This window comes from Trachypithecus francoisi, unplaced genomic scaffold (genome assembly GCF_009764315.1).
Source record: "Trachypithecus francoisi isolate TF-2019V2 unplaced genomic scaffold, Tfra_2.0 Lachesis_group0, whole genome shotgun sequence".
Taxonomy (NCBI): domain Eukaryota; kingdom Metazoa; phylum Chordata; class Mammalia; order Primates; family Cercopithecidae; genus Trachypithecus; species Trachypithecus francoisi.
This window is the reverse complement of record NW_022681453.1, coordinates 69,577,364-69,590,383: the sequence shown is the minus strand read 5'-3', so window position 1 is coordinate 69,590,383 and position 13,020 is coordinate 69,577,364. Positions and strand designations below refer to the sequence as shown.

At 45.8% G+C, this 13,020-nt stretch overlaps 1 protein-coding gene across 2 annotated transcripts in view; it reads left to right on the top strand.

Annotated features, from left to right (window-relative positions):
* ARHGAP31 (Rho GTPase activating protein 31) overlaps positions 1 to 11,179 on the top strand; it is a 129,383-nt gene extending 118,204 nt beyond the window's left edge. For both annotated transcript variants that reach the window (XM_033211156.1, XM_033211157.1), the window contains exons 11-12: positions 2,012 to 2,289; positions 6,357 to 11,179. In XM_033211156.1, coding sequence (XP_033067047.1) covers positions 2,012 to 2,289; positions 6,357 to 8,774 — 2,696 coding nt within the window. In that variant the 3' untranslated portion in view covers positions 8,775 to 11,179. The remainder of the gene's footprint in view (positions 1 to 2,011; positions 2,290 to 6,356) is intronic.
* The last annotated feature ends 1,841 nt before the right edge of the window (positions 11,180 to 13,020 follow it).

Below are 13,020 nucleotides of genomic sequence, written 5' to 3'. Positions count from 1 at the left end.
ATGGGCTTCAAGATATGTTAAGTGAGTAAATGTAAAGCAAACAACAATCTGTATCACATAGTGATTTTGTGTACTAAGGATGGGAAACTAAAATATATACAAGTATCTGTTTAAATATGCAAAAATAAACTGACAGAATAAACCAATAAACTAATAAAAGTAGTTATCTCTAAGAGACAGTGAGAGTATGGCACAAACCGGAAGCAACAGTGATGGACACATGGTGGGTGACCAAGGAGAGGTTGGTCTGGGAAGCCTTGAAAGAGGCGTTGTTAGGTTTGCCTTGAAGAAGGGGTTAGATAGTAACCACAGGGAGGACCAGAGCAGAAGAGTGCAAGGCCTGGCAAGGGGACTGGTAGAAGAGCAGACCTGTGGCTAGGCCAGCAAGAAGGGGCCTTTTTATATACAGTGGGCCCCTGACATTCAAAGGTTCCACATCCACGGATTGAACCAACCACAGATCAAAAATCTCCAGAATAAAACATTGCATCTGTACTAAACATGTACAGATTTTGTTCTTGCCATTATTTCTTAAACAATACAGTATAACAGCTATTTGCATGGCATTTACAGTGCATTACATAGTATAAGCAACCTAGAGATGATTTAATACAAAAGGATGTGCATAGGTTATATGCAAATACTATGTATGCCATTTTATATCAGGGACTTGAGCACACATGGATTTTGGTATTGGGGGGATGTCCTGGAACCAGTTGCTCTGTGGATACCAAGGAATGACCTGTAGTTTTAACTTTTGAACTCGGTAAATATTTTACATATTCAAAGATAAAACTGAATTTCAGGAAATAAGCCTACAAAGTGATGGGCAAAAGGAAATACCACTGCTGTGAATTCTGAAGCATTTTAGTTCAGACATCAGGATGCTGTCACTAGATCTGAGTTGCTGGGGTGGCCTTGTGGTGAGACACCTCAGAGTTAAGACACCAGTGTAAACCATGGCAATGAGTGGTTTGGTCTTAACCAATCTTAACCAACAAACTTTTCTGAGCTTGTGCTGTATGCCAGACACTGCTATATGCTTTGTCTCCATTGTCTACTTTATCCTCACATCGGCCCTGAAAAGCAAGTCTTATGATGCCTTTGTACCAAGATTACAAGATTCATTGAGAAATTAGCATTTGAATCCAGGTTTCTTTAATACCACTGTAAATGGTAATTTTTCTTGAGGGCCTGCTATGTGCCGAGCACAGTCCTGGGTACTCGCTCAGTCTTTAATCCAGAGTGTGGAAACAGCTTTATGCAATGAAACGGGGCTTTCCTTCATGCAAAGCAATAGAGACCAAATTTGAGATCTGCCTGCTTCTTCCTGATCTCATAGATGTTTAAGAACAGAGCTTAATCACTTTGGATAGATCCAAATTGACAAGAGATAACCCCTGGGAAGAGTCACACAGGAAGCTGTTAATCATAATTATAAGATATCTTTGCAGCAAGATGTGAATAATAGATTTTTGTAACCTTGGACACCTAGATGGACTTCTCAAAGTCTGACGAGCTATTTGAGAAGTCAGAGACTGGGCTGGAGCATGGTGTCTCAACTTCAGCACTACTGACATTTTAGACTGGATAAGTCTTTGTTGTGGGACAGGTTCTGTACACTGGAGGATATTTAGCAGCATCTCTGGCTTCTATCCACTAGATGCCAGTAGCATTCACCCCTCCCCAGTGTTGTGGCAACCAAAAAATGTCTCCAGACATTGCCAAACGTCCACTGGAAGAAGAAAACGGTAGGAGCAAGATGGTCCCTGGTTGAGAACCACCAGACTAGGTGATCTCTGATGTCCCTTCCTTCTCTGACAATCTTTAACTCTGGGAACTGAGGCCAGGACATTGCTAGAAGAAAAGAGTAAATGCAAGGGGCAGTGAGCTGGGGGAATTCCCTCCATCCTTCTTGAAGCAGGGCCAGGAGACAGGACAGTGACTGTTTGGGGACAGTCTCTCTTGAAATGAAGCCTCCTTTAACTGATAACTCCCATTTTCACTGCAGCTTCTGTACCTAAGAAGGCAGCTCTTGAGGATGCCAAGCCAGTATCTGAAGCACCTGGGACAGTGGAATGCAGCAAAGGCCTGTCCCAGGAGCCAGGCATCCATCTGGAGGAGAAGAAAACCCCAGAAAGCTCCTTGAGCTCTCAAAATTCAAATGAATTAGAGAAGAGACCAAATCCGGAGAAGGTGGAGGAGGGACAAGAGGCTGGTGAGATGGAGTCCAGCGCCCTGCAGGAGAGCCCCAGGGCCAGAGCCGAAGTTGTCCTTCTCCATGAGATGGTAAGGTACACTCTCCACCTGCTCCAGCCAGGTGAAGTTATGTTTTCCCGAGGGCTCTTGGTACAATGTAAAGTAAATTGAAAAAAAAAAAAAATTTGAAAATCAGTTTCTGCGAAAGGGACTTTAAGAGACAAACTTCTAATGAAGGTCTGAGATTTGTTTTGCAGTGGACTTTTCAGAAGTCCTGCAGGGATGGGGAGGAAATATACTGCTCGGATTCCCTAGTACAGACTCAACTCTAAATATTCCTGACCAGAGGTCACCATAAGCCAGTAACATGTCCTGGAATGTAATGACATTCAATCCCAGAAGCAGCACAAGACCTGCTTGTCACACCCCAGTCCCAAATATCATGATCATTCACAGAGCCCAGACTTCTTCTTCCAGACATCCTGGATGGGCAGTTGTCTACACTTATTTCCAAAACCAGAAATATTTCCAGGATCCATTCTTTCCTCCCGTGGGCTCTGGGGAAGTTAAAATACAACACTGGAGCTGACTAAACCTTGTCTACTTTGTAGAGGTGGAATTTTCCAAGAAGGTTTTTATGGGATGTCCTTCCATAGAACGTGTGAGGAGGTTTTCCAGGGATACCCAAGGAGGAGTCATGCATTTGGGTGGCAGCTCTGTGACCAGAGGAGGGTACCAGAAAGGAGGATGCCTTTGAACTTGCTTCCAGAGTCTTGATTTTCAGGATGTGCACAGAAGAACCATGTGTTGGGAGTTAGTGCAGAGTGAGGTGCCATGGAGGCCTCAGGATGGCTGAGCAAGGGTCTCTATAAGATCTATTTGCATTTGTTGAAGGGGAAAGATGAAGAGATTCATATGAGAATTGATTGAATTCTTACAGGGAGGACCCTGTAGGAATGAATGGCATTTCTTTGAGAAGCAGGTAAAGTTAGTGCTGCTAACTTAAAGTTAGTGGTGGATTCAAGGGAACAAGTAAAGGCATCAGTTCATTCATTCATTCAAAAGTTGTATTTAACATGAACTTTGTGCCAGACACTGGCATCACCATAGTGAACAAGGCTTTAGCCATCCCTGCCTTCTTGGAGCTAACAGCCTAGTTGGGGAAAGACATTGAACAAGTAATTCCTGGCGTGCTATGGAAGCATGGAGTGCATGGGAGCACATAGCAAGAGGACCCAACCTAGTCAGAGGGAGGAGGCATGCCACAAGGGTCAGGGAAATCTTCTCTGTAGAGTGCATATTTAGGCAGATAACTTAGACGGAAGAAAGGGGTAGTGGGTGGAAGAGCAAAGGAGAGACCTCCAGGCAGAAATAATAAGATGTGCCTTGAATCCAAGGTAGAAAAGAGCATTCCCATTCAAGGAATGGGAGCAAGCCTGGGATAGCCGGGCTGGAAAAAGTGAGACTCAGGGGGATGCAGGAGCCAGGACTGCTTGGAAGGGATTTGGGGTTTAACCTACGGGCAATGGGAAAGCATATGAGGTGTTCAGAATTTTATCTTTCATGGGTCATTCTATTCTGTGCGGAGAACGGCTTGGAGAACAAAGGAGGCCCGAATGCATCAGGAGGGGAGTGTGTGGTAAGCCAGGAGAGAAAAGCTGGAGGTGTAGACTAGTGTGGGGCCATGGGGATAGAAATGAAGGACTACAATCACTATTTAGAAGGTAGAATGGACAGGACTTGTTGAAGGATTAAAGGGCTGAGAAAGAAGGAAACGTCAAAGGCACCTCAGAGGTTTCTGGTTTGAGCAAGACGATGCACTGTGGGTCCACTTACCGAGAGGGCAGAGTGAAGTGGAAGGGAGTTTAGATGTTCATTTGTTCATCTAAATTTATGGTTTCTCAGTATTGATTTCTTAGTAAGAGCTCAGTTAATGTAGGTGCTGAGGAGAGTAAAGAGATGAAGCTGTCCCCGCTCTGAAGCAGGGCACAGTCTAGTAGGCAACATAGAAATGTTCACAGATGAATGCAGTGTAGTAGAAGCAGACTAATTTTGACAATCCCACAGAGATATGTGAAAGAAATAATCCAAAAGAAAACACTGAATTCATTACATTTAGCAGACCCTTTATTGAGCCCCCATTTACAGTATACTGGGCACCTCTTGGCCTTGATGAGTCGAAGATGAATAAACACAATCCTGACCTCAAGAAGCTCACAGTCCATTGGGAATAATAAGACAAGCATAAAAGTAACTTTAATATGAAATAGCAAGTGATTAGAGCTAGGTGAGAAGGGGCAAGAGGCCAGCAGCAAATATTACTTTCACAAAGGCCTGCGCCACCCCAGGGTGGAGATTTGTCCCCCGGCTGCCTCGCCCTGAGATAGAATTAGGCCTTGAGGCAAGAAATGAAAGAAACTGGGCCGGGCGCAGTGGCTCACACCTTTCCCAGAACTTTGAGAGGCCGAGGCGGGCAGATCACCTGAGGTCAGGAGTTTGTGACCAGCCTGGCCAACATGGTAAAACCCCATCTCTACTAAAAATACAAAATTAGCTGGGCGTGGTAGCGCATACCTGTAATCCCAGCTACTTGGGAGGCTGAGGCAGGAGAATCGCTGGAACCCCAGAGGAGGAGGTTGTAATGAGCCAAAATCATGCCACTGCACTCCAGCCTGGGTGGCAAAAGTGAAACTCTGTCTCAAAAAGAAAAAAAAAAAAAAAAAAAAAAAAAAAAAAAACAGAAAGAAACTGAAATTAGTTGTCCTGGCCCTGAGCAGGCCTCCTTCCATCTCTTTCCTGTCTATAGCTTTGGGCTTTAGGTAGGGAAAGGGAGGAGTCTAGAAGGACAAAGGGAAGCTGGACTTGAGGGGAGACAAGGACAGCAAGCAAGGTGGAGAAGTAGGCAGCTCCACAAACCACAACAAAGAAATTCCCACCATGTTAACAGTGGTTATCTGTGGGGAGTAAGGATATATGATTTTGATGTCTTTGTATTTTCCTTTAATACGTACTTAAATTTTTTCCATGTGAAATATGTATTCCTTGGTAATAAGAAAAAAGAGACTGGGCATGGTGGCTCACACCTGTAATCCCAGCACTTTTGGAGGGGCCTAGGTGGGCAAATTACTTGAGCCCAGGAGTTTGAGACCAGCCTGGCAACATGGTAAAACCCCATCTCTACTAAAAATACAAAAATTAGCCAGGTGGCACAGGCCTGTAATCCCAGCTACTTAGGAGGCTGAGGCAGGAGAATCGCTTAAACCCAGGAGGTGGAGGCTGCAGTGAGCGGAGATCACACCACTGCACTCCATCCAGGGCAACAGAGCGAGACTGTCTCAAAAAATAACATTAAAGGCTGGGCGTGGTGACTCACACCTGTTAATTCCAGCACTTGGGGAGGCCAAGGTGGGTGAATCACAAGGCCAGGAGTTTGAGACCAGTCTGGCCAACATAGTGAAACCCCATCTCTACTAAAAATACAAAAAATTAGCCAGATGTGGTGGTGTGCACCTGTAATCCCAGCTAGTAGGGAGTCTGAGGTAGGAACCCAGGAGGCGGAGGTTGCAGTGAGCCGAGATCACGCCATTGCACTCCAGCCCGGATGACAGTGCAAGACTCTGTCTCAAAAAAAAAAATAAATAAATAAAAAAGAACTATATTTACTTATTTGGAAAGCAGATGTCAGGGTAAGACTTAACATTTTCATTCCACTGGAAGACTCTCATCCTTGTGTGCCTTCTAGTGAACCTGAAGTTAAATGAGACCAGGGTTTTTGTTGTTTTATAAGGCAACAGTGCATAGAGATTAGGTACTTATCTTCTGGTGCAGACAGAACTGGATTTCAATCCTGGTGTGCTGCCGTATGACTTAGGTAAATTGTTTAATCTATTTGAACCTAGACCTCTCATCTATAAAATGGGTAATTATAGTAGTGTTTATCTCCTAGAGTTGTTGGGAAAATTACACAAGATACAGCTAAAGTATGTGATGGTGCATGGTGAGCACTCAGACAGCCACAGGTATAATCAGTGCTGCATCCTGTATTTGCTGAACTGGCACAGGCTGGCGCTGCCAGTCTTTTCCCTCTCACTGGAAACGCTGATGTCAGCACCCAGAGTACTTGGTTCTAAGACAATCAGTTTATTGATGTTTTTCAGGATGAAGATGATCTGGCCAATGTCCTGATCTGGCCCGAGATTCAACAGGAGCTGAAAATCATTGAATCTGAGGAGGAGCTCTCATCGTTGCCACCTCCTGCTCTGAAGACCAGCCCAATTCAGCCTATTCTTGAATCGAGTCTGGGGCCCTTTATTCCCCCAGAGCCTTCTGGGAGCTTGCCTTGTGGCTCCTTCCAGGCTCCAGTCTCCTCCCCTCTGGAGGTGTGGACTAGGGATCCAGCCAATCAGAGCACACAGGGGGCTTCCACAGCAGCCAGTAGAGAGAAGCCGGAGCCTGAGCAGGGCGTGCACCCAGACCTCGCCAGCCTGGCTCCTCTGGAAATAGTTCCGTTTGAGACCGCATCTCCACAAGCAACAGTGGAAGTAGGAGGCCCAGGGAATCTGTCTCCTCCACTCCCACCTGCTCCTCCCCCTCCAACTCCTCTGGAGGAGTCACCTCCAGTCCTGCTTTCAAAGGGCAGCCCAGAGAGAGAAGACTCATCCAGGAAATTGAGGACAAATCCCTACATAGACCAGCAGAAGTCCCAAGACAGCCCTGAGATCTCTAACCTCTGTCAGGGAGAGGAGGCCACCCCAAGACACAGTGACAAGCAAAATTCAAAGAATGTTGCTTCCGAGGGGAAAGGCTGTGGTCTTCCAGGCCCAACCAGGGAGGTTGAGATCGCCTCACAAGGAGAGGAGAATGTAACCCATTCAGTACAGGAGCCTTCAGACTGTGACGAAGATGACACTGTGACAGACATTGCCCAGCATGGCCTGGAGATGGTGGAGCCCTGGGAGGAACCCCAGTGGGTGACGAGTCCCCTTCACTCTCCCACCCTGAAAGACGCGCACGAGGCCCAGGTACAGGGCCTTCAGGGTCACCAGTTGGAGAAGAGGCTTTCCCACAGGCCCAGCCTTCGCCAGAGCCATTCTCTAGACAGTAAACCCACGGTTAAAAGCCAGTGGACTCTCGAGGTTCCCTCCTCCAGCAGTTGTGCTAATCTTGAAACAGAGAGAAATTCTGACCCTCTTCAGCCTCAGGCACCCAAGAGAGAGATTACTGGGTGGGATGAGAAAGCCCTGAGGTCCTTCAGAGAGTTCTCTGGCCTGAAAGGGGCCGAGGCTCTTCCCAACCAGAAGGGACCACGTGGTGTGCAACCCAAGCCAGCAGAGACTAGCCCCATCAGCCTAGCAGAGGGAAAGGAACTGGGGACACACCTGGGGCACAGCAGGCCACAGATTAGGCAAGGTGATGTTCCTGGGCCAGAGAGCAGCAAGGAGAGTTCACCCAGCATGCAGGACAGCCCTTCACCTGGAGAGCACCCCACAAAGTTACAGCTGAAGAGCACAGAGTGTGGGCCCCCAAAAGGGAAAAACAGGCCTTCTTCCCTCAACTTGGACCCTGCCATTCCCATTGCTGACCTCTTCTGGTTTGAGAATGTGGCCTCATTTAGTTCACCTGGAATGCAGGTCTCTGAGCCAGGAGACCCAAAGGTCACATGGATGACCTCATCTTACTGTAAAGCAGACCCCTGGAGGGTTTACTCCCAGGACCCCCAGGACCCTCAGGACCTGGACATTGTTACTCATGCACTGACAGGCCGCCGTAACTCAGCTCCTGTGAGTGTGTCAGCTGTGAGAACCTCCTTCATGGTCAAAATGTGCCAGGCCAGGGCGGTCCCAGTCATCCCTCCCAAGATTCAGTACACCCAGATCCCACAGCCCCTGCCCTCTCAGAGCTCAGGGGAGAGTGGGGTTCAGCCTCTGGAGAGGAGCCAAGAGGAACCCAACTCAACCAGTGGGAGCACTCAGAAACTTGCCAAAGATGATTCTCCCTCCTCCCTGGAAAGCCCAAAGGAAGAAAAACCAAAGCAAGATCCTGGAACTGTTAAGTCCTCACCAGTGGATGCCACTGCACCCTGCATGTGCGAGGGTCCCACCCTTTCTCCAGAACCAGGCTCATCTAACCTGCTCTCCACCCAGGACGCAATGGTGCAATGCAGAAAGCGCATGTCAGAGACAGAGCCATCTGGGGACAACCTTCTTTCTTCAAAACTAGAGCGACCATCTGGGGGTTCTAAGCCTTTCCACAGGTCAAGGCCAGGAAGACCTCAGAGCCTAATCTTATTCAGTCCTCCTTTCCCCATTATGGACCACCTGCCCCCCTCATCCACAGTGACAGATTCCAAGGTCCTGCTGTCCCCTATCAGAAGTCCCACCCAGACAGTTTCCCCTGGCCTTCTTTGTGGAGAGTTGGCAGAAAACACATGGGTCACACCAGAAGGGGTTACACTTAGGAATAAAATGACCATCCCTAAGAATGGCCAGAGACTGGAGACCTCAACTAGCTGTTTTTACCAGCCCCAGCGGAGATCAGTAATTCTGGATGGAAGAAGTGGGAGGCAAATAGAATGATTTCAGTTCACCTGCTGGTGTCTGAAAAATATCCTGATTCATCTGGAAGTTATTACAGGGCCAGCTTGCCACATTCCAGTCACAGGTTATCAAGTTTGGGCCTATTTTGGCCTCTGACTTCTCTTTCTTCAGCCTTTTGACCACTTATTAATTAGTCCATTTGCCAGAAGAGTGGTCAAGGGAAAAAACAAGAGATGAAATTTAGTTAAGTCTGTGTGAGCAAGTAAGAGAAGGTTAGGTAAGGGGAGAGGATGGAATGCTTACCTCCAATGAACTTTGGAGCTTGTATATGAGTCGGATTGCTCCCCTATTTCTGTTAGCTATTACTCTTGAGAGCTGGCTGTCCTTTGAAAGAAAGAAATAATGTTCTTTGAAAGAAAGAAAAATCTCTTGCTGTGTCAAACCTCAAAATGTTGCTATTGGGGTTAGAAGGCCTCCTCTTCATGCTTTTTAATGCTCTTTAAAACGTGTTCTTTTAGACCAGTTTTCTAATAAGCTTTGTAAAGCGTACTATCCAAATTAGAAGTGGATTTGGAAATGCAAACTAACGTGCACTTAGATATCCAAGTGGGTAAGCTGACCCACTCTTACCCATGCTCTTTCCCTAGAATCCCTGGAGACCTGTCCAAGATGATTTCCATATACCAGCATAGAAAATCAGAATCAAGAGCAAACTCTGAGACTGGCACAATCCAAGAAGATTTCCTGGCTCTGGCTTTTAGTAATTTGGGGCCCCAACTGCCACTGTACTGGACTGTAATTTATAAATCCAGTAGCTGCACAGGGTGGAGGCTGAGCTGAGGATTACCATAATGAAATGTACTAAATCTTAATTTAGGTATGCAATCGTGAAGTGAAGGCATCTGCTTTCTTTACAGTATCAAGAGTCCAAGAACAGGATGTCATCATAGATAAAAGCCTCACACAAAGGTAGAATTACACTCCAAATGTAATGTGTTTAAATTGACGGGGCACTAGCAGAAAACACTTCTAGCTCAGCTTTACTCTTCTTCCACACTACGCTGGGCCCAGCAGCACAGGAGAGAATGAAGGGAGGAGCTCCAGGAGGAGAGGGAAGAGCCCTAGCAGGGTGATCATCACAACCACTCACTGAGAGTTGCCCTTCTTAAAAATGTATTTTATTTTAGCCAGTGGGTCCCTTCCTTTCTCCTTTCCTCTCCACTGCTCAAGAACAGATTTGAGGCCAGGTGCGGTGCCTTACATCTGTAATCCCAACACTCTGGGAGGCTGAGATGGGTGGATTGCTTGAGCCCAGGAGTTCAAGACCAGCCTGGGCAACACAGCAAGACCCCATCTCTTTAAAAATAACAGACTTGAAGAATCCCTCTCCCTTTCATAATTCCCCTCATCCACCGCCCACTCCAGGCACTCACTCAAACTTGCTCTTCAACTCTGTATACAAGCAGAAGCAATAAACCAATCTGATTTTCTTTTCAGTTATGTATAACTTTCAATGGTTCTTTCCAACTGGCGAGAGAAAGGAGAACTAATATACCTGCTGGCAGATTTTTGGTGCTGCCCATAAAAGGACTTCACAGGGCATCTCTTCTCAGGTTCAAGCCTGGCTGAATTCTGTCCAGAAGCTCAGTCATTGCAGAAATTTCTCTAAGGGCTGGGATATCACAACCAAGCGTGGTTCTGGACTTAGTGGGGGCTGAGATGAAGTTACCTCCTCCATTGAGAAATTGGAAGCTGATTCTCTGCAACAGATACATATTCCTCTCTCTCTTTCTCTCTCTCCTCCCTCTCCCTTCCTCCCTCCCTTCCTCCCTGATAAACCTTACAGTTTTGAAATCTTGTTCTGTACCTTTTAAGCCAGTGTCTGTGGCAAGGGTAACTGGCAAGTCAGCTAATGAGTTCTGCCTTCCGGGAGCACTGAGTGAGCAAGGCATTTCATCAGTGTTTTGACCTTCTCGTTGGGTGAGCAAGACATTGGACCAACAGCCAATGAGATATGAACCTGAAAGAAAAGTCCTAGAATATAGTATTTTTCCCCTTGGCCAGCAAAGTCAAGAAATAGAGTTGTGACAGATGAGAAAGACCATGTTCAAAAGATCTGAAAAGTACATTCCTGCCTTATCAGAAAATGTAGCAGACAGGTTTTATGTCAGCCTCAGTGCCCCTGCAGTGTCCACGCTTTGATAAGGACCATGTTCCAGTTAGAATGTGAGGGAGGGAAAGAGCTGCACTTTGCTTCACCATCAGAACTCTGAGCCAAATATGAAATATGTAAACTATTTTATGATTATTTTAAATGTTTGGTAACATTTATAAGATATATTTTTATTTGGGGATAGACTGAGAAGCCACCATTTACATATTAACAAGTGACTCCGTTCTAAGGGTTGAGGTGCCTGTGTGGATTTATAAAATGGTTGCAAGATCTTTTAGACTCTGACATTTATAGCATCACCTTCAGGAACACAATTCTGTGGATGTCATCATGAGACACACTGACAGCTGTGGAGATAGTCCCTACTCTCAGCTTTCCTTGCCAGTCAAGTCCAGAAGGCCTTAGAAACTGACTCACCTTCTCAGTCAGCGTCCTGCTGCTCAAGTGCAGACCTCCGCTTTGACTCTCGCCCGGCCTGCCAGCCATCACAAAGGCATTCGTAAACTTCCTGTGGTCTGGGCTAGCCTGACACTGATAAAATTCCATTCGAAAGAAGGAAAACTCATATTTCCTCCCCAAATTGTTCCCCCAAATGCTCTGGGATTATACCTATTTCACCACTCATTTGAGCCTTGAGAAAAGAACTCCCTGAGAATGGCTGGATGGGAATCAAATAGTCTGCTTCCATTCAGGAGGGGACAGAACCGGAGCTGCTGTTTTTAGGAGGATTTACCTGGTGCCCTAGAAAGGGCTATGGAATCAAATTCTCAGAGGGCTCCTTCAAATCAACCATCAGTCCTCAAAATGGGGGTGGCTGATGTGAAATGATGAATTTGAGGTGAAACACATGCATGTACTATTGTTTTCTTTCAGCATTAGTGGTTGCTGAAGAAAATAGTAACCTACATTTTCTGCTACACTTGGAATATGAAGAGATCTGAACAAGAATCCCATTAAGACACCTAACAATCTAAACCCTAAAATTCCAAATATTGTCCAAATCAAAACTCTAGACTCTGAGGACATAAAAAATGTAAATGTCATCATCCTCAACAAATATTTATTGGGAGCTTGGTGGTAGTGCACTGGGTACCTTAGCACTCCCAAATCATTCAAGAGTCTAGTGAAAAAGGGAGAGGAATGGCAGCAAATAAAACACCCCCATAAACAACCAGGAGCAAGATTGAGAACCATTAAGTTGCCAAACAAAAGCAGAAGGAGAAAAATGTGTGGTAACCAGCATCTTTTAATAGGATAGTCGATGGTATTCAAGTGACCTACTGATTTCAAATAATCAAATTGAACACAATTGCAAATCCAATAGAACATCCCAGTGAGGCACTCAGGTGTTTGAGAACTTTGCTTTGATTTAGAAAACTAGAAAGTGGCAGCTAGGTTAGAATAAGTAGTTCGGAGGTTTCGTGTGGTCATAATTGGTTTGGTGAAGTGTGAGATCTCTGCAAATGAGCCAGGTAAACATCAGTATTCCATATCGCTTGAAAAGGGAATTTTAGAGACTTCTGTCATAAAGCAAGTTAACTCCTAGTTAATGATGAAGCAGTAGGCCCAAGATAAACTGTTCATTTCAAGATAAATTGTTCTTGTCAGTGTTTGGTGTATGATAATCACATTTGGCTAAAATTGGATGGGACAGTCATTTGTCTACACAGGCACCTTGCATTCCTGCGTGAAGAGATACTGGGGAGCATACAATTATTTTGTCCAGTATTAGAGTGGGAGAAGTTCACAGTAAGTCCAGTTCCCACCAGGATTTATTTGGGCCACATTCTACCATGGCCAGTCCAATCTGATGACCACATGAGTCTTGGGGTTAAGTGTTGCTAAGAGTATGATTTTAGACTTGTCCAGCAGGAAGGTCAGCTCAAAATGTGACATGACAAAGAATATGCTCTATTACCAAAACCTTTCCTAGCAAAACAAGGCCAGAAGAGGGAGCAAGCATCTTTCCAGGCGTGGAGAGGAGGGGCAATGGTGGAAGGGTGATTGCCTGAAATCAGTGCCAGTACAGATAGCATAAAATTGGGGGCCACCACAGATTGGCTGGCTACTGTGTAGATCATTTAGTAATCTTGAGGCACATTAATAATGCAG